The sequence below is a fragment of the Schistocerca gregaria genome, chromosome X (genome assembly GCF_023897955.1).
Source record: "Schistocerca gregaria isolate iqSchGreg1 chromosome X, iqSchGreg1.2, whole genome shotgun sequence".
In the NCBI taxonomy this organism is placed as follows: Eukaryota; Metazoa; Arthropoda; class Insecta; order Orthoptera; family Acrididae; genus Schistocerca; species Schistocerca gregaria.
The window spans coordinates 132240052-132264645 of record NC_064931.1 but is presented as its reverse complement, the minus strand read 5'-3'; the positions used below and the strand labels follow the sequence as shown (position 1 = coordinate 132264645).

The following is a 24594-nucleotide window of genomic DNA, read 5'->3' as shown; positions in this document are numbered from 1 at the left end:
TGCTGCTACTATTGCATACATCGTGTAATGATCATGAGAATAATACAAGAGACATTAGAGTCCTTTGGAGGCATATGGATAAACTCTTCACCCTTGCTCATTATGTGAATGCAATACATCGGAAAACTGCTAATTTTTGTATGAAGTATCTTTCCCCATCCACTACGCAAGGGCAGCAGAATGAACTTAGATTCCTGTTTTATCATATTTTTAAAAAAATTTTGCCTGTAATGCAGATGTGAGAAACTTGTCAGCAGGTGTGTAAAACTGACTAAAACCCACACTCAGGCTGTATGCGGCATCAACAGCTGTTAATCCGGCATGCAGATGCAACCTGTGTGTCAGTCACATTGGTGCCTTGCTAGGCAGTGTGCTGCATTTCAAACCATATTGACAAGTCCTACTAACACTTTACCACGTACTGCATATGTGTCGTCACTGTTGTACAGAAATGTGTACACTGTCCTGTTCTAAATTAATGACTGAACCATTCCCATGACTGTAGTCAATAATTATTTCAAAAATATTATTTACTCACATCTTTCTAAACTATAGCACAAGTTTCATCTGCACAAACAGCCACCAATAATTAATATATATACAACTATAGATGCTTCTGTCGTAACAAGAAAAAAGTGGTGTACTCAAAAATAAATGGTGTGCAGTTTCACAATGATCTTTACCCCAACATCTCAACCTCACATTACCTTCAAATTCAGACAAATTCTGCAGTTTCTTTGCTAAGTATAATATTAACTAGTTGCTTGGTACAACATGAATTCCATAAAACTTTGATTTTACTACCAAAATACACTGCCTAGGAAACAAAAGCTAAGCACCCAAAAGTTGTGGTCAGATGGCAGTAAAACTACACACATGTAAATACCATGTATATGATTAGAGTTGCAGTTCTCTGTGACTGATAGAACAGCCACTTGAGTGCGTTAGTGTTGTTCATGTTTGGTGTTATCAGACCTAGTAGTTGTATAAGGTGCATGAGCAGCGTCATATTTGAATGATCACTGTGAAGGATGTGTAGATGCCAGGTACTCATGGCAGCAATATCATCATCTGATAGTTTGAAATTGGATTCATTGTGGGTCTCCATTTTGCCAGCTAGTTGAATTGTGCAATGTCAAGATTTGTGGGGCATTTGAATGTGACAGTGGCCCAGTGTTGGCCTGCATTGGAACGTGGGGACAGGTGTACTTATTGTCAAGTTTCTGGCCAACTACATCTGAGCGTCACAAGGATAGATCACTTTATTGTTCACCAAGCACACTGTAACCCCTTCACACCTGTATCAGCCATTCCAGAAGCATGGACTGTTGGGGAATGGTGTCACATTGTGTTCAGTGATGAATCACAGTCCTTCAGTACCAAAGATGGCTGTTGTCATCAAAAATGGTGGTGACATTCTTCCCATGTGTTGGAGAGGCACAGTGGTGTTACTCCTAGTGTCATGGTGTGGGGCACCATTGGTTTTGACTTCAGGTCACAGCTGGTAGTGATTGGGGGAATTGTGATGACACAACATTACATCAAGGACATCCTACTTCCTCATGTCAAACCTCATGCAACAGTATCATGGTATCATTTTTCAACAGGACAATGGCTGTCCACACATGACATGTGTCTCTATGAACTGTCTGCATCATGTTGAGTTACTTCTGTGGCCAGCAAGATCCTTCGATCTGTCCCCAATAGAACAGTGTGGGACTAGCTCGGGCATCAACTCCATTCCAGTGACAGCATCAAGGATGTCAAGAACCAGTTACAAAAGTCTCTGCTTGCCTCTGGACAGGATTCAATGACTCTATAACACCCTTCCCAACTGAGTTCGTGCATGTATCCAGATCAGAGGAGGTGCAATGTCATACTGATCAGTATACTCATACTCTCAAGTTCTTTCTAAATTTGACTTGATTTTGTATTCAAATCCCAAATCATGAAGTTTCATTTTATTTTCCACTCTCTTATGGGTGCTTCACATTTTTCATCAGGCAGTGTATTATGATTTATGCAGTTGTTTGCTTTCTATATGTCAGAGAATTCATCAGTTAGTGATAGTTTCTTTTTTATTATTGAAGTATTTGGTAAGAGAAAGAGTGAATTCTTCAGTAGTTCAATTACAGATAGCTGCTACGTTAGAGAGAGTAGAGAGTAGAGAGTAGAGAGAGAGAGAGAGAGAGAGAGAGCAAGGATGTGATGGCATCAGACCTTGTACTGTCCATATACAAAAGTTAAGTGCATGATTGCAGCCACACTCTAGGTGCCTGATGCATGTGACACACCATCTCAGAGATTACGGAGGCTCTGTGCTTTTTACACACCACCATTAATATATTTATTAAAAATGGTTTAGAGTTTAACTTCCTGTTGAAAACAAAGTTACCAGAGACAGAGCCAAATCTCAGGTTGAGGAAGGACAAGGAAGGAAAATGGCTATGTTTATTTCAAGGGGGACAATTCTGGTATTTGCTTTAAGTAATATAGGAACATAAGAACATCTTGTCTCTGACTGAATACAGAACACAGAGATTAATACAGGTAAAGGGACACCTCCGGTTGGTACTAGGAGCATGGAAAAATATCACCCCTGGCTCATTAGTTCTGGCACATGCTGGTAGGTGTTGATGGCAGGATAAAAGTAAATAGAAAACCACTTCAGGCAATGCATCCGACTTACATGGGGCATGTTTATAAGAGTCATATGGAGCCTTTGATATGTCTGTTATTTTCTCTCAGTAGCAAATCATGCAGATAGATAATATGTGCATCTGTTTGTTCACCTGCACCACCACATTACTCCCCAATTGTGTTGTTAGGATAGTATAATGAATAATGCGCAGATATGAGGGTGTTTGTGAGCCCCTCCCCCCAACTTCAGTCATATTGTGAACATTGGTATGCCATTGAGTGAGATGTACATGCTTTGGACTCAGTCTTAACCAATCACCATGAGTTGGAGGTGGCAGGTAAGTATACTTGGTTGGGATAACCTTTCTGTTGTCCCATGGGACAGAAAATCAATTTTGTAATTGATAATGAAACTTTCTGGCAAATTAAAACTATGTGCCAGGCTGAGAATTGAACTCAGGACCTATGCCTTTCATGGGCAAGTGCTCTTTAACTTGCCAGAAAATGTCATATCAGCACACACTCTGTTGTAGAGTTAAAGCTTCATTCTGAAAACACCCCCCCTCCCCCCCCCCCCCCCCCCCTCTCCAAGATTTTAGCTAAGCCATGTCTCTGTTTCACAGGAGAACTTCTACAAAGCTTGGAAGGTAGGAGATGATGTACTGCCATAAGGAAAGCTGTGAGGACTGGTCATGATTCATGCTTGGGTAGCTCAGTCAGTAGAGCATATTCCTGTGAAAGGCAAAGGTCCTGAGTTTGAGTCGTGGTCTGGCACATAGTTTTACTCTGCCAGAAAGTTTCAGTTTTGTAATTACTAGCATCTGTCCTGTCACCTTTCTTCATGTTTAACAGTGCCATTCTTTAATGTCTAATGAATATGCTGACATTTTGACATATTAACTAGTTTTCTTGATTTATTAACTATTAAAGGAGAACAACACCAGGAAGAGAAAGCACTGATCCACTAAAGGAATTTCTTAAGGATTTTATAATAATTATTGTGAACTGAAATAGTTAGGGACAGTTTGTTCTAAATTGAGACATATTCTTGATGGGAAAGATGATTACCAGGTGAATGAGAAGTTATGTGGAGAATTGAAGGTTTAATCTGTTAATCAAAAAGACAGCAGGTTGTTATATCAGTTTCTGGATGTACATATTGCAGTTTCAGGAACATGGAAATTTGTGTATCCTTATGTCTAAGTTATAAATGACAGTTACTGTAAAGAAGGCATATTAAGTTGGAGATGGTTTAAATAAAAGACACTTACACAAACCTTTCAGCCACAGCCTTCAGAAGCAAAAGAGAAACACACACAATTCATACATAGCAGCTAGCACACCTCATGCACACATGACCACCACTTCCAGCAGCTCAGGCCAGCAATCTATCTTTCCCTACATTACTGATATTCCCCTACATTACTGATATTCCTACTTGGAGTTTCCATTGTTTTACTTCATAAATGAGAGTGTCAAAAATAGAATGGAAAACCTGTTTTCATCTCACTAAGGCCACCTTAGTGCTACTATATTATAACTACTATGTGTACCAACAGTGGCAGTTTTAGTGGTGGTGATAGGTGTTGGTATGTGCACACCACAAAGCCCATCTACATTACAAAAAAGTTCAACCTGATTTCTAAGCAGGACTTGTATAAAGAAATGATTTTTCATATTATAAGTAGATTGCAATAATTGTTGTTCTTGTTTCAGCTCCTGAAGTTCTGGCTCAGAAACCCTACGGGAAAGCTGTAGATGTGTGGAGTATAGGTGTAATTTCATACATTCTGCTCTGTGGATATCCACCATTTTATGATGAAAATGATGCAAATTTATTTGCACAGATTCTCAAAGGTAATACTCCTCAATTGATAAGAGTCACATGGGAATTCTTATTTTTTCTGCTTTATGGATAAGTGTGTGTCAGATAATAAAAGTTACTTCACTTTTATTGCGGTACAAGTCATGTGTTCTTACTATGTTTATATGGATGAATCACATTTTGTGTGTGTGTGTGTGTGTGTGTGTGTGTGTGTGTGTGTGTGTGTGTGTGTGTTCATTTAATTTCAGTGTGTCTCATGTGTTCTTACTATGTTTATATGGATGAGGATGAATCACATTTTGTGTGTGTGTGTGTGTGTGTGTGTGTTTAATTTCAGTGTGTCTTCTGTTAGGTGATTGGTGATTTATTCATGGCCAATCTTGTATTTTCCATAATTTTATTCACATTTAAAGTCTAAATGCAAAGGGGGACAGAAACAGATGCAATTGGAGAAATGTACAGGAAGGAAAATGTTGTGTGTCAGATCGTACGTGAAAGTGTTTTAGTAATGAAAATCTTTTACATGGGTGTGTCTACAGTTACTGGAAAGATGAGTACCAACCAACAGAGTAAGTGGAGAAACACTATGCAAATGCAGTAATCAATGGACTGAAGAGGGAATAATGACAGGAAGGTTACTTGGAAGGGACACTGTGAAAAGAAGGGACTGGAGTAGGAAGAGAAAAAATTAATTGAGTAACTTCGGTCAGTAAGCAGGAAAATGAGGAGTTGGGATATTTTACAGGCCAGCATAAGCTGTAAGACTAAAAGTATCCTCACTTATGCTTTAAAAAAAATTCCATTGTTTTCATCTTCTATGTAGAATTACACAGAATGTTGAACATCAATGTAGTTAATTTCAGTCTATACGTCATTTGATGGTATCTCTTATTCCTAAATAACAATAATAATAATTCCTAGCAGAAGCCTTTGAGATTGTTTACTTTTGCTCTGAACTTTCCGGTTTTTCCAATTATTTTTCCATTATTTGCATTTCCTTCAGGTCTGCTTTAAGTTCTTTGATCCATGTCATTTACATTTTTGGGTGTCTGTGAAGAAAGATAATTCTTTTTTCATGGAGACTTTTTAGGTTTCCATAGAGTATAACTCTTCTTTTCCTCATTGTGTCTAATATTGGTTCTGTAATTTCATAAACTTCTTTATTGCTTCTTAATTTCCGTTTCCCATTGTCATATTTTAGTCTTACACTTTTCCTAATTATTTTTCTTTCCTTCTTCTCTATTTCACCTAGTTGTTTGGCTGTATTTAATGAAAGACAGTCTGAAGCATAAAAGCATTCTGGTATAACGACAGTGTTGTTGTACCAGAGTTCCTCATTTATTGAAATATATTTCTTGTTACACGGACTTTTTGTTACTTGAAAACCCCCATCCATTTTCATTTCCCTTGATAAGTTAGCTTCTTTGACCAAAGCATTTGTTTGTGTTATTTCACCTAGAAATTTAAATTTTGTAACCTTTTTGCTGTTCTATAATTAGTTTCCATGTAGTTTTGGAGCCTCCTTTGCATCTCTCATATACGAGGGCATGCTGAAAAGTAATGCCTCTGAATTTTTTATGTGGAAACTCTTAAAACTTTTTAAATAAGACAAATTTTATCAAAATTCTACATCTTTATTTTCATGTCTACATATTTATTTCTCAACATAGTCACCCAGGCAGCACACACATTTCTCCCAATGAGAAACAGTTTGTTGATACTGTCACTGTAGAATGTTTGAATTTGTTGATGGAGCTACAACCTCATGCCTGCTTGTACAACTTCATTACTATCAAAATGAAGTCCTTGAAGGTGTTCTTTAAGTTCTGGAAACAGATGAAAATCAGTCGGGGTCATGTCAGGACTATACTGATGATGAGCGATGACAGTGAACCAAAGGTGTTGGCTTGCTGGTGATGTCACAGTGCTCATGTGTAGTCTGGTATTGTCATGATGAAGGAGAGGATGCTCCAAGTGTGGATGAACTCTTTGAATTCTAAACTCAATTACAGCGAGCTGTTTCTCATGCTTTGACATTGTTACATTTAGCACCTCCATGTTACATGTTACTATTCAGAGCCCTCTAGTTTCAGAGGGCTGCAAATGTGTAGACATGAAGAATAAAGACATAGAACGTTAATAACATTTGTTTTGTTTTGAAAAAACTTTGAATTTTCATTAAAAAATGTGCAGGCATTACTTTTCAACACACGCTCATGATCTGATTTTTCAAAAGATATGCAAGGGCTTGATTCAAAGCTAAGATGGTAAGATCACCTGCAAAAGCCAATCAGTCAGTTCTCAGATTATCCCCTTCTCTCCCAATTTCGATTTTTTAAATTCCTTCTTTTTCTGTTCTTTTCCTCCATTCCCTGATTACCTTTCCTTGTACACAACTCAACAGCAGTGGGGACAATCCATCTCCTTTACTTACACCAATTTTGGTCTTAAAAGGCTGTGAGGTTTCATCTAAAAATTTAATTTTGCATTTTGTATTTGACTGTGTGTCTTTTATGATTGTCTACTAAGTTGGTGTCACCCCCAAACTATTTTAAGGTGTTTAATAATCCTTTCAGTCAAATCATATGCTTTTTTGAAGTCTGCAGATGTTGTATAAATGCTTTTTCCCCTCTCGTTCTTATATACCTCATTATAAATTCCAGATTTAAAATTTTTTCTGCACAGGATTTTCCTTTTTCTAAACCCTCCTAAGGACTCTCCTAACTGTCAACCCAGCTGGCTTTCCAGTCTGTTTTGTAATGCTCCTGAGAGAATTTTGTGAGTTAGTAGAAGGAAGGAATTTCCTCTATAGTTATGGTTGATATTTGTTTTATGGGCACTGGGCTGTGGTCCAAGACATAATTCTCTGCCTTGGACAGTGGTCTAATGCCCATAAAACAAATTTAGTAATATTGAAAATACTGGCTGTGAATACTTGCATTCTATGAATTCTTTATTGTTGCTGGGCTCAGTTTTATTTTGTTTATTTTCCAGTCTTCTGATTAAGATTCTGTTTCCCAGACTTTTTGAAAGACTCCACGTAGCTTCTTAACTTCTGTTTCTTGCATTTTCCACATTTCAACAGCTTCAGCTGTGCTGGAGCATTCAGAGTTATGTAAGTGCATTTCAGATTTTGTTCTAAAAATGTTATTATTAGTACATTTTGGTATTTGTGGCTTTAGTATTTTACTTACATGTTCCTCTGCTTCTAGATCTATAACAGCATTTGCAAATGCAAGGTCAAAAACCTTCATACCAAGTAAGTAAAACACTAAAACAACAGATTTACATTAAGAAGGAACTGCATTCAGACACTTGCCTTAAACTGTGAGGATACTGCAAACATTAAAACTGTGGGATGTTAAGCCCAGTTCAAAAGCAAAAACTAAATAGCAAACCAAGTCTGCTAAAGACATTGATACACAGGTCAGAGTAATAATACAAATCATATCCATAGTCACACAAGATCATTGCACTGTGTATGGAATAGTGATAGGCTTAATACAATAACAGTAAGTTACGTATTGCCATGTGGTCATGAAATTTATAAAGTGCAGTGAGTTAATGTCTAGAATTATGTTTGCTGTTTAATAGTGTGTCTCAAAAGACAATATTGTATTACTTATGCTTAACAGCATGTTTGTCTCTGACCTGCTGTCAGGGCTGAAATGCAGTCATAGTAAAGATCTTGCCCTGTATATGCTACATAGGATTGTAGTGACCTGGGTGCTAGTGTGACCAACTGGGAAAGGGTCCAGCTCTGCCAAAGGGGTCCAGCATCATATCAACAATGAGCCCAGATGAGAAGGTGATGATTGTGGAGAGGAGATCAGCAAATATACAGCACAGCACCAATACTGTATTATGCCACATTGGTCCCTGGCATGAGGCATGTGCCTTGGTTGAAAGTTGCCAGACAGGGAGCAGATTCAAAGCTATATTTTTTTGTTTTTGTTTTTGTTTTTTATTTTTTTTATTTTTTTATTTGAGACAGCAACTGCTGACATGCATCAAACCACTCAAACTTCACACACATCTTTGACATATTCTTAGCAGACATGCAATTTGGTCTGCCTTGGGTATAAATTTGCCACAGTAGTTGACTTTTTCCTTAAAAGACAGCAGTTACTCGAGGCTTTTGGACACTGATAATTTGATGATTGCTTCTAGGTGGTCTGACATAGACTTGACACTACCATTACTATGCTTGTTGGGCCAACAACATAAACATATAAAAAATTTAAAAAAAATAAAAATAATACAGATGAACAGCATCTGAAAGTTTTGCATGTGCTGTTTCCATGTTACATCTGTTCCAAAAATATTGTGTATGTAATTAGTGCAATTTTAGGCATAAGCTGTATCAACTGCTCAGAATAATACTGGAATATGGCCAGTGCACAGTGTGTGCCAAAAGGTAAGTAATTATACTGATACATGGCAAAGGATATGTTCACTACTAATAAGTGTTACATCTGTGCATCTAGTAGCAACTGCAAGTATGGTTACACAAGGTCTATTTTGGAAAAGTACTGACTCCGAGCCAGTCTCGCCAGTACTGCTTCAGGAAACTGGATTGGTTTCAGATAAATTTATGATTGTGCATTGATAGTTGCCTTCAAATCACTTCAGATTCATGTGGTGCCATTAGTAAAAACCTTGAATACTTGGTTCTCTGCAGCTTGTAAACATTTGTTGAAGGACATCTTGTAAACACAATGAATTTTTTTTTAAAAAAGTTGAATAGCCAAATCAGTGTTTGGGTGTAGAATCCATCATCAGTGGCATTCACAATTCATTGGTTTTGTAAATTACTGCTGTCAAACCTTAAACAGACACATTGGTCACATTGGACCTAACTGCTGTACACTGAGGTGATAAAAGTCATACATAACTCCTAATATCATGTCGGCCCTCCTTTTTGCCTGGCGTAGTCAGATTCTTTAATTGCCGTTGATGACATGTAGTGAAACGGGCTTTATAATGATATCAAGATACATAAGAAGTTAATATGTTAGTTAGTGTTTACATTAAAAGTATTGCAATCTTAGACTTAAAACTCAATTTCTATGTTGCAAGTATCCAAGAATTCTCTATGACTTTATTATGGATTGTCTATTTACCGTTTGTGCAGTTTATGTATAAAATTATTGAAATGTGTATTGAGTGCAGTATGTGGTAATTTGTTAAATAATTTCAAACAGTTCACTTTGTGAGAGTTGTCTGCTTTTGTCAGCCCATGTCTAGGAATGTCAGTATTCTCTTTGTTTCTCTCTGGTGCTCAATCCTGTTCTTTTCTTTTTGGCATATATCATTGATGCATAAATATAAAGACTTATCACTGTCATTATTTTCATTTTGATGAATAAGGGACAGCAGTGTTCCCTTGCACATTATTCGTAGCGCCTTTTTCTGCATCAGTAGTACATCACTGACATGACATGAGTGGCCCCATAGTAACAGCCCGTGAGATGTATGAGACTGAAAAAGTCCAAAATAAGCTGTTCTGAGATAATTGTTACTCACTATGTCAGAAAGTTTCTAGGTGAGGTAGGACACCCTTGATAACTTTTGCAGACCTGGTTGATGTGGGTTGCCAGTTAAGTTTGGAATCAATGTGTATTCAAAGCAGTTTTACAGATTTTGCTTCTACCTCTTTAGCCAGTCACAATTGCTGATGCTGAGTTTTCTCTGGATTACATAGAAGTTTGTTAGCCGAGAGCCAGTTTAGTGTTAAGGTGGAGTGTCCTGTGACTTCTGGTTTTCAGGGAGGTGTTTTTCCCCCTTTTTGTATATGGGTATAACTTTGGAAATTTTGAGCTGTTCAGGGAAAACACCAATTTCTAGGCATTTATTCATAATAACACCAAATGGATTGCAAATGAGGTGTAGTGTCATTTTTCTAGTGTAGCTAGATAGCCAGTTGTAGTCCATGCTTTTCAAGTTTGAAAATTTTCTAACAGTATTTGTTATATCTGTGGGTGGACGGGGTCCCAGTGAAATTCATGCCCTTTTAGGTGGCTGATCAGCGAGTATATCAATTGCTGATATGTCTGGCTGTTTAATTTTTGATTTTAATTCATTTACTGTAGTTGTAAAATATTTATTGAGCTCTTCTGGCTCAAGTAGAACATCTTGTGTTTGGGTAGAACTATGTTCTTATTTTACAATATCCCAAGCAGCCTTGCATTTGTTTGGGGCTCCTTCTATGTAATTTTCATAGGCAGCTCACGGTAGTGTGAGAACAGAATGGGGCACTCCGAGGAACTCACGGTCTTCGAACGTGGTCAGGTAATTGTGTGTCACTTATGTCATACACTTGTATGCGAGATTTCCGCACTCCTAAACACCCTTAGATTCACTGTCTCTGATGTGATAGTGAAGTGAAAATGTGAAGGGACATGTACAGCACAAAAGTGTACAGGCCAACATCGTCTGCTGGCTGACAGAGACCACCGACAGTTGAAGAGGGTCGCAATGTGTAATAGGCATACATCTATCCAGACCATCACACATGAATTCCAAACTCCATCTGGATCCACTGCAAGTGCTATGACAGGCAGAAGGTGAGAAAACTTGGATTTCATGGTCAAGCGGCTGCTCATAAGCCACACATCACGCCATTAAATGCCAAACGGCACCTTGCTTGGTGCAAGGAGCATAAACATTTGATGACTGAACAGTGGAAAAACATTCTGTGAAGTGACAAAGCACGGTACACAATATGGCAATCCGATGGCAGGGTGTGGGTAAGGTGAATGCCCGGTAAACATCATCTGCCACTGTGTGTAGTGCCAACAGTAAAATTCGGAGGCTGTGGTGTTATGGTGTGGTCATGTTTTTCATGGAGGGGGCTTGCACCCCTTGTTGTTTTGTGTGGCAGTATCACAGCACAGGCCTACATTGATGTTTTAAGCACCTTCTTGCTTCCCATGTTGAAGAGCAATTCGGGGATGGTGACTGCACCTTTGAACACCATTGAGCACCTCTTCATAATGCACAGCCTGTGGCAGAATGGTTACACGACAATAACATCCTTGTACTGGACTAGCCTGCACAGAGTCCTGACCTGAATCCTATAGAACACCTTTGGGATGTTTTGGAGTGCTGACTTCGTGCCAGGCCTCACCCACCAACATCGATACCTCTCCTCAGTGCAGCACGCCATGAAGAATCGGCTTCTATTTCCCAAGAAACCTTCCAGCATGTGATTGAACATATGCTTGCTAGAGTGGAAGCTGTTGTCAAGGCCAAGGGTGAGCCAACACCTTATTGAATTCCAGAATTACTGATGGAGGGCACCATGAACTTGTAAGTCATTTTCAGCCAAGTGTCCGCGTACTTTTGTCACATATTGTAGATGTAGATGTATATGTACACTAATGTCAGAGATCAATACACCTCTTCTTCAACATTTTCTATTATCTTTTGACTTATGGGGATGCCATTCATGGCTGATGTCTGTTTTGTACTTGGGCTAGCATATCTGGCTGCTATACATCACTCTTTCTTGTCTCTTACCATCTGCCATATGAGAGAGATGAGCTCATGGTGGTCTATCCACTTTCAGCAATTGGTCGTACCTCTTTCATCCAACTCTCTTCTTCTGCATTTCCTTGATTTTCTGGCACCACTTGATTAATTCCTCTGCCAATGTGAAATCTTTCAATGGAAGAGCGTGGTACATGTCTTCTGTGACACGTCAACCATGAGATTTTGTTGGCATCTGTCATATCTGAATTTATAATGTGGCATAGGGCCAAAACATTTTTTTTATGTATGACTGTATTGTTTCCCCATGATGCTTGGCCTTGTTCTTCAATTGCCTATTCTAGTTACAAGAAGAGTACTCAGTGTCTTGGTCTGAGCAGTTGCGTCACATGTGTTTGTTGTAGCACTCACCGTATGAACGCCAGAGATGTGATTGATCTGAATTTCTTGAAAATATTGTGGCAGAACTTGACCTTTATATGCTGCTTCTCACACTGGAGGCTGACAATAGTGTTTCAATTCAGGTTCAGAATATATGTGATTATATGAACAGCCAATATTATTATTTAAGATGTTAAAAACTGCCAACTGGCAATTCTCATTTATATTTTCAGTTTCCCCGTTGTCACTTAATCAAGACCACAGCTTAATACCAACAGAATAACAAAATGATGGTCAGTAACATAACAGGAATCTGTAATGACATTGCTTACAGGAAATACTATTCTTTACAGGTGAATTTGAGTTTGATTCTCCATACTGGGATGACATAAGTGATTCAGCAAAAGATTTCATTAGGCAGTTAATGTGCGTGGATGTTGAAAAACGATATACATGTCGGCAAGCTCTCAAACACCCATGGTAAGTGTAAATTTAAAACCTTTTGTATGATGCAATTATATTTCATCAAAATTCTTAATCACTTCATGTTGCCAGCAGAGAGATGTTTGTCTTGTAAAATAACTTAGGTTAACACATGTTTTACTTCTTTGTGTCTTTTGAAAAAGCCCTTTGAATGTACCATACAAAAATGAAACTGACAGTGTGATATTTGAGCTATTTCGTTGTGAGGCAAGGGTGTCTTGCTTGATTGGCCTGGTGTTTAAAGCTTTTGTACAAAGGAATTCATGAAAATTCTGACCTGCGGCGAATCTACTTCTACAATTTGTAAACCACATCATGTATTTAGGATTACATCTCCATTCTGATTCAAACCATCCCTTAGTGACACTGACATACAAGGGAGAGGGACTTCACACATATTGGTACTAATATATATATGCAGACCTTGTAGAATTTCTTAAGTGTTTCACTACTGGGATTCAGATGGATAATGATTGATCCAAATCTTGTGGTGCACCAATATTATGTACTTTAAAAGAACACATTTACATTGTAATAATTTTCCTCAATTTCTTGTGTTTCATCACAGTTAATATGTTGTTCACAATGGAACAGATCGTATCAACATTTACATCTCATATTTCATGCACTTATGTAGAAACTTGTTATTTTCCTTGAATAAGTTCATCATTAGAAGATACATGGGATGGAGTAGGCCATTCTGTATACTGCAAATCACTTACTTGTTTGTTAGCATCTGAAGTTATCTATTCAGTTGACTTTTAGATGACTTACACAATTTCAGTGTATTATTTGGGCAACTGGAAGTAAATTTCAGATGTCCTCACCATATGTAGATATATATGCAACTGATGTTGCAACCTACTGCAGAAAGCAATAGATTGTATTGCATACTTAAGTGTCTGCAAGGGGAACGGATGACGAGGGGGCACTTGTTCACTTCTGGAATCTGCATACAGGCTTTTTATTCATTACAGAATTATCACACATTTCTAGCAAAGATTATCAGTGACTGCTGAACAGTATCTTTAATACTGATGAGCCTAATGGGAAATATTGTGACTTCAGCAATCAATACATTTTTTTTCCTTACAATTTTCACATGAAACTATTCAGATTCCTAGAAGTGGTGGTGATTGTGTTGCTGTTTGTGGGGACACCCATGCTTTTGTATCCCTTAACATATTCTATAAACAAGTTTTCATCTTGATGATATTTTCCTGATGAGCTTAAACTGCCTGTGCTAGTTCCAATATACAAAAAGGGAAACAAGTTGTGCATTAATTTCCATAGTACTGGAGCCTTCCTTGTTCCTAATAGTTAATGACCTCCCATCATTTATTAAATCCAGTACAGAAATATATGTAAATGATAAAACTTCCCTTCACAGTGGCAATGATTTCAAAAGCCTTAAAACTCTTGTTGCAAAGACAATTGTTCAGATATGTTTTAGTATATACAATCCTCCTTGTATTTCTTTAACATGAACTTGTGCTCAGTCTTTAATAACCTCAATGTTGATCGGCCTTTAAACACTAATCTCCTTTCCTTTTTTTAATAAAGAAAATGGATTGTCACTGAACAAAAATAAGACTCAGTAGATAGTTTTTAGTCTAAAAGACAAGTTTCTATCAGACGAACCAGGTTATGTTAAGTTCTTGGAGGTATATGTAGATGATAAATTATCTTGAGGTCAACATATAAAATATACTAGTAGTAAGTTGTCTAGAGCAATTTATTTGTTAAGGCAATTTATGGATTATGTACCTGAAATACACACTACAACATCTTATTTTTCATTTTTCCATAGTGCATTATCATATGGCATTATTTTATGGAGAAACTCTAGTTTTGTGCAAAACATCTTAATACTGCAGAAGAAAGCAGTTTTGGCACTCATTGGTTCTTCATATAAGGCACACTGTTTTGTGAAGAAAAACTCACGCCAGTAATAAACTTATGTTTTAAATTGTATAAAGAAGAATTTAACAGAAGTAAGATGCAGAGAAAATGTACATTGTTAGAACACAAGAAGCAATAGATTCATTTATACTCCATACCACACAGTCTAAAGATCAATTAACAGTTACGAACTGCTGGGGTACAAATTATTAAACAAGCTTTCACAAACTGTAAAAGATTTATCAGAACGTATGTTCAAACAAACTCTGCATAACTGGTTATTTGCAGACCCATTCTATAATATAAAGCAATTTATCAAATGTACCGCAATGTTAATAAGTAGTGTATTGTTTTTTAAATCGTCTGTTGTATTGTGCTATATGTGATATTGTCCACTGCTGTAATGGCCTGCTGCTAATAAAATATTTACAATTAGTAATACCTCAAAAATGAGTCAATACTTTAGATCACATAGTATATTTTACTCAAGGTTGTGACAACAAAGTACTTTTCATATAAAATGTTTTTGTGCAGGCTTATCATTATTTAACAATTGACAGAAGCTGGTTAGTTAGGTGGTTTTAAATAAATGACAAGACTGCGTACAAATGTACCATCATTCTTTTGTTAATATACTTTCAGGGGCTTACTTATCCCTGCGACAGTGGAATGACCTGCAGACAAAATGAACATTAGTGTATAGTACAAAATAATAGCATAAAAGGGCTGTGCCAGGCAGAGAATGTGGAGATCTTGATATGGTAGTTGATCTTGATATGGTGGTTGATCTTGATATGGAATAAATGCTGAATCCTAAGGCCTATGTTGCCTTATGCTGCCGCTCTACATCATATTCTGTCATCTCTCTTTCACTCTAGCTCCTGAAGGAACTTCTAATTATGAAAGCATGAGTGGCAACATTTAGTCACAACTGATACCATAAGTTACATTTGTCTGATATGTTGTCTTTCTTATGTTGTCTTTCTTTTTGTTAGTTTAAAAATCGTGGTTTCATCAGTTGTAATCAAATGTTGATAATTTTCATTAAAACTGTATAATTTTTAGGATATCTGGCAATGCTGCAAGCAACAAGAACATTCATGGAACTGTATCAGAGCAGCTGAAGAAGAATTTTGCTAAATCACGATGGAAGGTGAGTACAAATAGTATTGTCTAATGCAATGTATAAGTCTTGTCAGTAAACTATTTAGACATCTGTTACACAGTTGTTCTTAAATTAATCATTTTATACTATTACAAATCTATATATCCAATTCTATGTGTGTATATGTTATGGATGTAGCTATAGTAACTGTGCCAGTGTTTGTGTTAAAGTGGTATATTTGCAGAAATTGTAAACTTAAGAGCCTGATACAGTAATGAGATGCAGTTAGTAATAACAGTCATCATACAATACAGTTGTAGAATGATTCTTATACTCTATGTATGCCTCTTTTTTTAATTTTTTCATTAGTACTATTGCATTTGTGAAAAAGTGACTATGGAATCACTATACTTAAAAATTTACTGTAATAAAGTAAAAGCACTTCATTTTCAAGAGAATATGTAACAGTTAGTGAAGTAATAGTAACCTGGTCACTATATATATATATATATATATATATATATATATATATATATATATATATATATATATATAATAGAGGGAAACATTCCACATGGGAAAAATATATCTAAAAACAAAGATGCTGTAACTTACCAAACGAAAGTGTTGGTATGTTGATAGAGATGTGCGGATGGATATGTGTGTGTGTGGGGGGGGAGGCGGTGCTCGCGCAAGTGAGTGAGTGTATACCTGTCCTTTTTTCCCCCCTAAGGTAAATCTTTCCGTGCCTGGGATTGGAATAACTCCTTACCCTCTCTCTTAAAACCCACATCCTTTCGTCTTTCCCTCTCCTCCCCTCTTTCCTGATGAAGCAAGCGTGGGTTGCGAAAGCTTGAAATTTGTGTGTGTGTGTGTGTGTGTGTGTGTGTGTGTGTGTGTTTTGTCTCTATCAACATACGAACGCTTTCGTTTGGTAAGTTACAGCATCTTTGTTTTATTATTGTGACCCTCCTCTTTTAATTACAAACTTCTTAATAATTCAAACACTACTGTTGTTTGTGAGTAATTAATCTCAAACCACAGAAAAATAGTAATACACTTTCTCTTGTTCCATGAATAATTAATTTCAAAAATCTTTCTTATGATAGGTAAACTACAGTTTGGGTTTACATTTAATCATATAGTAAAAGTGGAAATGTATTCCATAGTATTTTTATTTTTATTCTTTCACTAATTATGTGTGCAAAAAATTTCAGGGAGTTTGTAGTTTCTGTGGACAGCTTAACAGTACCCTTACAGCAGCTGCTCACTGTAAAATAGAAGGTCACAATCACAGAAGACACTAAACCTATTGTACATGTGTAATTAGTTGAGAGTTTATGTATGTTTCTTTCACAGCAATTGATGAACGCTATTGCAATGGTCCACAAGATGCAGAGATTAGCTCTTAATAATTCTAGTAGCATGGAAGTTGATGAAGCACACAAATGTCCCACTATTGAGGAGGAAGTCGAGGGGGAAGAGGAAGGTACTCCGTGTATGAGCCAATTCATTGGATGTTTCAAGCTTTCTAATTTAATTTTATGGCTGTTGACATGGATAATATTATTGTTTTCTGTTGTCAGTGTTGGCATTTAATGGAATGCATAAACCTGAATGCTACTTTTATGTATCCATTACATATTTTGGCTTCATTGCCTGTAACTGCATACTTCCCCTGCATTATAAAGATTTTATTAGCTGTATTTCACATAAATGGAACATTTAATTGTCACTCTTCAATTCTTTTAACCAAAGAAATACTTTAGTATGAATATTAGCAGTGTGTCTAGTTCTTTAAAAAACCCTTCCTCAGTTGTCCAATGAGAATAACATTTACCTGGAATTTTTAAGGATAGAATAATTTAGTTGGTGCATTTTTTCATTTGGGTGAAATATTTATGAAACCCATAACACATCACATGCCAGCGCATGGATTTTGTGGTGTTTGCATATTTTTCTCTGGCATGGCATTTATTTTCTTTGTGTGTGTGTGTGTGTGTGTGTGTGTGTGTGTGTGTGTGTGTGTGTGTGTGTGTGTGTGGGCGTGCGCGCATTTGTTTTTGTTTTTGAAACCTAGTGTGTTTTATGTTTGACCCTGCAAGGACTTTTCTTTTCACATTATGGGCTCCTATATGATTTGTAGTTTGTAGGCAACTGTTTACATAGTTAATGTGATGTAAAAGTCAGATAGAAAGCATTGTCTTCTGCTCAATGCTCATGGATCTTACTTTATGAAACAGAAGGAACCTTAGTGTGCTATTCTGAATTTATGTGATTGACATAAGTGTGTACAAATTAGTTGGATTCTATGATGCAGAAAAATTTCACATACTTCGAGTTTGAAACTTTAGTGTTCAGTGTCTCAGACACACTCATAAATTTTACAATGTGTGCCCTCTGTACCCCAGTTGCTCTCTCTCTCCATCTCTCTCTCTCTCTCTCTTCTCTCACCTTCTGACCTCTCTTTTGTTTACAGTTCATTCTTCATTAATATGTTAATAACTCCTCATAAGTACACAATAGGTATGCACTACTAAAATGGGTCACATACCAATTTGCAATACAGCTTTTTAACGTATCTAGATCAAACTTTAATCTTCTGTTATTTAATATGTAGTCATTTACTGGTATTTCTAAGTTGTCAGACATTAACAATGCCATTGTTTTTACAAAGCAAAGAAAATGTGTCAAATTGAGGTCCAGTTAAACATATATGCTTGACAAATTGAGCCCAAATAATATAAACTATGGTTGTCCTTAATACAAATCATATGTGAATATGATTACATGTTCAGTCAGTCATATATTAGAGAACTATTACATGAAGTCATACGTTAGTCTATTAGTTTCAGCATGGTGTACGATTTCAGACACTAGATAATGCTACTCTGACGTATTTAGTGTGCAGTCTGTTGCATAGTGTGTGGGAGACATAGATTTTTTTTAAATTTAGTTTGAACCAATGAATTTTATACTAAAACCAAAATGAATACAAATTTGGTGACTGTTAATATAACTCTGGTTTCAGACACTTTATTTATCACTCAGACATAAAATAAATACATCTCTCTTTCTACAAATAAGAGTTAAAAACTATCTTTTCATTTATAAAGTAAGGTTGATCATCAAACTTCTGAAGCCATAAACTTTATTTCCTTCTTTATCAGAGAAAAACTTCAGGAGTGGAACTTATTCTGCACCACAGCCCTCTAAAACTATTACTCCTAGCTGAGTATCAGAACATAAGCCCAACAGAAGATTTCAAAAAGTGAGATATTAGTTTCTAAAAAAATAGTAACATTTTGCTTGGGAAAAAAGATCTAACAATACATACAATTAGAAGAGGGGAATATGTGCAAAATTAGGTATGGCTCCTATAATGAAAAACTTAAGACCAAAATTAAACTATGAAAACAAACAGAAGAGAGTTTTAAGTTAAGGCCTTGGAATGGAAAGTGAAAGTTACCATAGTAGAATGGTCTCCCCTGAGCAAAGTTTTCCATTGCTGGTGCTGAAAGAAATAATTAAAATGGCCTCAGTGGTGAATCCCATAGTATTTTGTTACTGAGAATTCTTGGGAAAAGGGCACAGCATGTCACCAGTAAACAAGGTGATCTAGCTAAGTTGTTCACCTCAGGTGCTTCTGTAACCATCAAAGAGATTGTACTTCTGTTTTCACCCACTTGAACTGTAACAAAATTCTCTCCAAACAATGTATAGTCTCTCATCATAGCCATATTGATAACCACTGTGCTTTTTCAAATGAATGTATAGTAATTTATGGTGCTTCCAGTATCTGTCTCAAATAGTCAAATTCAGCCACCTTCTACTCTCTGAAATCCCATAAGTAGTTCCAGATAAATTACAAAATTTAAGGTTTAGGATTTTTTCTGTTGTGAACACCAAACCAATTGTTATATGTGAGTGTTCACAATTTTGTACCTAAAGAGGAAAATTGTCACATGGGATAAGGAGAAAATTGTGTTGCACTACCACAGTTTTCATATTAAAAGAATCACACAGGATATTTAGCTTTCTATTCTACATAGTTCACATGTATTGAGTGCTGGTTAATTTGATTTTCTCAAGTCAAGGGCAATTAAATATTGTAGTTCTTTACAGAGTGTGCAGAAGGAACAGAAAGAGAACATTTTAGCCATAAGGTATCCTGGCAGATAGTGTCCAACAAGAATGATAATTAAGTAAATGTGCAAGATGATTTTGTTGTAAGGGCACTTTAATGCTATGCAGAGGATAAGGAGCAAGCCTGCAACAAGCAAAGCAAATGAAGCAGATGTCCTGGAAGCTGTTCATCATAATTCCAGAGAGATTACTAGTGCTTCCAGAATATGTTTCTTCAGCATTTATTGCACTTTACATGCAAATAGCATCCATCTGTAACCTGTGTAACTTCAGCATGTGATTAAACAGCAAGTTTCAGAAGACATGTGGATTTATGTCACTCAGCTCTGAGACAATATTAGAATAGTTGATTCTTTCTTCAGAGTATCCTCTTTACTCATGAAGTAATGTTTACAAATCTTGGAAAGCTGAATGTTAGAAATACAGTATGTATTTTGAGGCTGCTGAGAATCTGCACTGACTGGGACAGTACATTAGTTTCAGTGGAGTGTGAAAATTTGGGAATGGGTTGTAGGTGATTATGCATTTGGGCCTCACTTCATTGAAGAAACCACAGCAGATAACAAATATGTACAATTTCTTACTGACATGTGAACAGCTTTCCTGAAGGAATTATCTTTAAATTACATAGATACCAGTGGTACCAGTATGATGTGTACCTGGACCACTACTATCTTATGCCAAGGAAAGTGCTCATCCAACTCTTTCCTAGTTGTTGGATAAGGCATTATCAGTTTGCCTACATATTCAGCTGATTAGACACTGCTGGAATTCTTTTCTGTGGCATACACTCAAAGATGAAATCCGTGCACAAGTTCCAATAAACTGAGAGGATTTAAAATACTGGATTCCTGCAGGAATGGCAGACATATATTGCAGTAGACAGTGGATGTTTTGAAAACTTGATGACATAAATTAAATTTTATTGAAATGTTTTCTTTTGTGATTTCCTTACAGTTATGATTACTGATGTTGAAATTTTAAAAAGTTTATGTATCTTTAAAATAAACTCATTTTAGTTTTCATGTTCATACAAAGTGGAAGTTATTACTCACCATTCTTTGCGTCTCAGTTTCCTGTTTAACAAATCCATTCAAATCATGACTGTTTAAACTGGTTGTGGGTCACTTCAGTGAGTGATAATTCCCATGTTGAACTTAAAGAATACATTTATTCACAGCACAAGTTCACAATAAAGTTTGGTTTGGGCTAACAACTGATAGATTATTAATGATCACTTAAGAGTAACAAACAAAGTCCACTGGTATAATAACAATTCCAAGGGGGTTCTTATCCCCACTGGAATTTGGAGCTATGTGCAACTTACTGTGGAAAAGCATGGAGATGGTGTGGAGTAGTTGAGAGCTTTCAGGCTGGTCTCACCAAGTTTCCACTGATGGGCTACAAGGTGAAGCTGGGTCCTGGACTGAAATCGAGTGCTGCTGGAGGTTGCATTCCACCTCAAATATCCAGCAGGTGAAAGGATCTCTGTAACTTGGTTCCTCAATATCAGCACCACCATTTTCCTGATGCACACACTGCTCAGAAGTGTGGCTGATGCCCCATGGTTGTGTCTGTATCAGTTGGTGTATCAACAGTCTATTTCTAAATGGTATCACATCTCCAGAGGAGAGATGCGTGTAGGCCAAGGGTAGACAAACCCCGAGGTGAAGACACGGTGCTGGAAGCATAATGTAGACAGCCTGCAGCCTGTATACACCACCACTTGCCCATTAACAAGGGGGTGGTGAAGCCAAATCAATGAAAGCTGCAGATCCTGCATCAGAGCTTCCCTCGGGTGACGTGGGAAGTACACTGGGATAGAGAGTTCAGATTACCTGCAATCCCAGCCCAGGAACCCAGGACTGGATGTTGTGAAGCAGTTGCTGTCCAGGGTGTGACCAACAGGGGCAATGCTGTGAAGAGAAAATGCAGGAGAGTTAACAGCAGCACAGAATGCAACTAGGTGTGAGCCATCCTGTGGTCCATGGAAGCGAGCCTGGTGACCAGATGGCGCCCTCACATGAGGTGTGAAGGTGCTGGCAGTCATGGGGTAACATGGATGGGTGTGCCAGAAGCACTGGAAGAGACAAATGAAATGCCAAGAGTGGAGTGGTGCTGACAACAGATGTGGAGTCTGCGGGAACTGACGAACCTGTGGATATTGGTCACCGGCTGTGAGAGTGTAGGGAAGAGATGGATGCTGTAAGCACAATAAGACACATATGGAGCCCAGGAGGAGATCTCGAGGTGTGCTGAGCATGGTGGTGCACATTAATGTGGGATGTAGCCCAGTGGGTGGAGAAATGCCCTGAAAAATGTAAAAACAGAGGAAAGACCAGAGCAGCAGAAAAGTTGTCAGTGAAAGATGTGTGCACAAGGGTACTGAAAGATGCTGGCTGCAGAGAGGCTAAGGATGACGAAGGTCATTGCTACAACAGGCACAAGAACACAAAGGAAAAATGGGAGCCAAAAGGTGACACACGGCAGTGAGGAGACCACTGCTGTGGTGCGCACAGGAGTATAGAAAGAATCTATGCCACAGAGGACAACGTGTTTTACCCAGAAGAAGAGTCATATAGTGCTACACTGTCCTCAAGTGAAAGAAGTCAACCACAGCTGCATCAGCTAGAAGCTGTGGTGTGTACTAGTGGGCAGTTTCGGGCTCTACCATGGGAGGGCGGCATCGGGTTCAACTGTAGCCACAGGACGACACTGGACTGCAGACTGCACACTCATCAACAGTGAAGGTATACCACCACCCTGGAAAAGGAGGCAGTCTTGGCTGCAAAGATGCAAAAACCAAGCAGCATCGGAGCCATGGCTGTGGCGTTGTGGGTGCAGTGCAGTGCAGTGTTGGATGTGGTGGGAGGTAACTGAAGAGGGGACCTGGGTGCTGGAAGACATGGTGTAGCACCATCAGGAGGGAAGCCAGCCATGGCTGTGTCCTCATGGCATAGGTGTAGGATGAGAGGAGCAATGTCAGGCTCATGCTGATGGGTTTGCAAACAGGTGGCACATAAGGTCATGTGTAGCAAGAGTGAATAGGTCTAAGAGGAGATGGATTATGTGTCTTGGGCTGTGTCACACTTGTGAGGAAAGCTGGCCACAGCTGCATCCTCCTGGTGAAGGTGCAGAGTGGCAGGCCTGCATTGGGCTTGGCTGAAGGGAGGGGGAATGGTGGCTGGGCAAGATAACAGTGGCAGACAATACCTGAAACTGCAGTGTGTGGAATCAAATTTCATCACAAACAGATGTACAGGTGATGCTAACCTCAGGAGAAGGGCCAATGGTGGCTGACATGCAGAGCAATATCGGGCACTGCAGGAGCTGGGTAACAGTTGGGTGTCGGACAAAATGAGGTGTGGCACGGACAGACAGTAGCCTCATTGTCAGCTTGGAACCAGGCGGGGCCACCTTCGAAAGAAGTACTGGTCACAGCTGCAGGAGTATAGAGCACAGCGGGAATGAGGTGGAGACTGGGCAATAGATGAGACTAGGAACTGTTGCTATAGCTCGCTCAGTTCTGGGCCACGAGTACACACTTCTTGGTAATGACTGGTGCTCTCTGCTGGTACCTGTAACAATCACCGTATCAACACACTGTCATAAACAGAATTGTGTCCATAATATGTGATTCACTATTTGTAAATAGTCTCCGGAGGAGACATGCCCGTGAGCATAGGGGAGGCAAACCCACAGGGAGAAGTCACTGTGCTGGAAGCACACTGTAGTTGAGTTATAGCCAATATACACTGATGTGACAAAAGTCATGGGATACCTCCCAATATCATGTCGGACCTCCTTTTGCGTAGCGAAGTGCAGCAACCCGACATAGTGTGAACTTGGCAAGTTGTTGGAAGTTCCCTGGAGAAATATTGATACATGCTGCCTCTGTAGACAACCATAATTGTGAAAATGACGCCAGTGCATTATTTTGTGCATGAACCAAATCATTTGCTCGAATTGTCCAGAATGTTCCTCAGACCAATCGCATAACCGGGACCCAGTCCATCCCATGTAAACACAGCCCACATCATTATGAAGCCATCACCAGCTTGCACAGTGCCTTGTTGACAACTTTGGCTTTGCAGGGTCTGTGCCATGCTTTAATCCTACCAAGTCTCACCAACGGAAATCAGAACAGATCAGGCCACAGTTTTCCAGTCATCAATGGTCCAATCAATATGGTCACGAACCCAGGAGCGGCACTGCAGGTGATGTCATGCTGTTAGCAAAGGCACTCATATCGGCCATTGGCTGCCATAACCCATTAATGCCAAATTTCACTGCACTGTCCTAACGGATATGTTTGTCATACATTCCACATTGATTTCTATGGTTATTTCATGCAGTGTTCCTTGTCTGTTAGCACTGACAACACTATGGAAACGCTGCTGCCCTCAGTCATTAAGTGAAGGCCATCGGCCACTGCATTGTACATGGTGACATGCAGAGGACATACGATACGGCATGGCGACATCAAATCCTCACCTCACTTCATGGGTGGGGTCTTACGGGCCCACTCTCAATTTTTATTCAAAATTTTCTTTTGCTTCATTCCTTCCACATGCAAGTTGGTCCCACCTCTAGTTCCTCCATCCAGCAAGGCTCTGTCCTT

General features: G+C 38.3%; 1 protein-coding gene across 1 annotated transcript in view; it reads left to right on the top strand.

The window, feature by feature from the left end:
- LOC126299606 (calcium/calmodulin-dependent protein kinase type 1-like) overlaps positions 1-24594 on the top strand; it is a 1453155-nt gene that overhangs the window by 1408940 nt on the left and 19621 nt on the right. The window contains exons 7-9 of the mRNA XM_049991637.1: positions 4357-4497; positions 12691-12817; positions 15788-15875. Coding sequence (XP_049847594.1) covers positions 4357-4497; positions 12691-12817; positions 15788-15875 — 356 coding nt within the window. The remainder of the gene's footprint in view (positions 1-4356; positions 4498-12690; positions 12818-15787; positions 15876-24594) is intronic.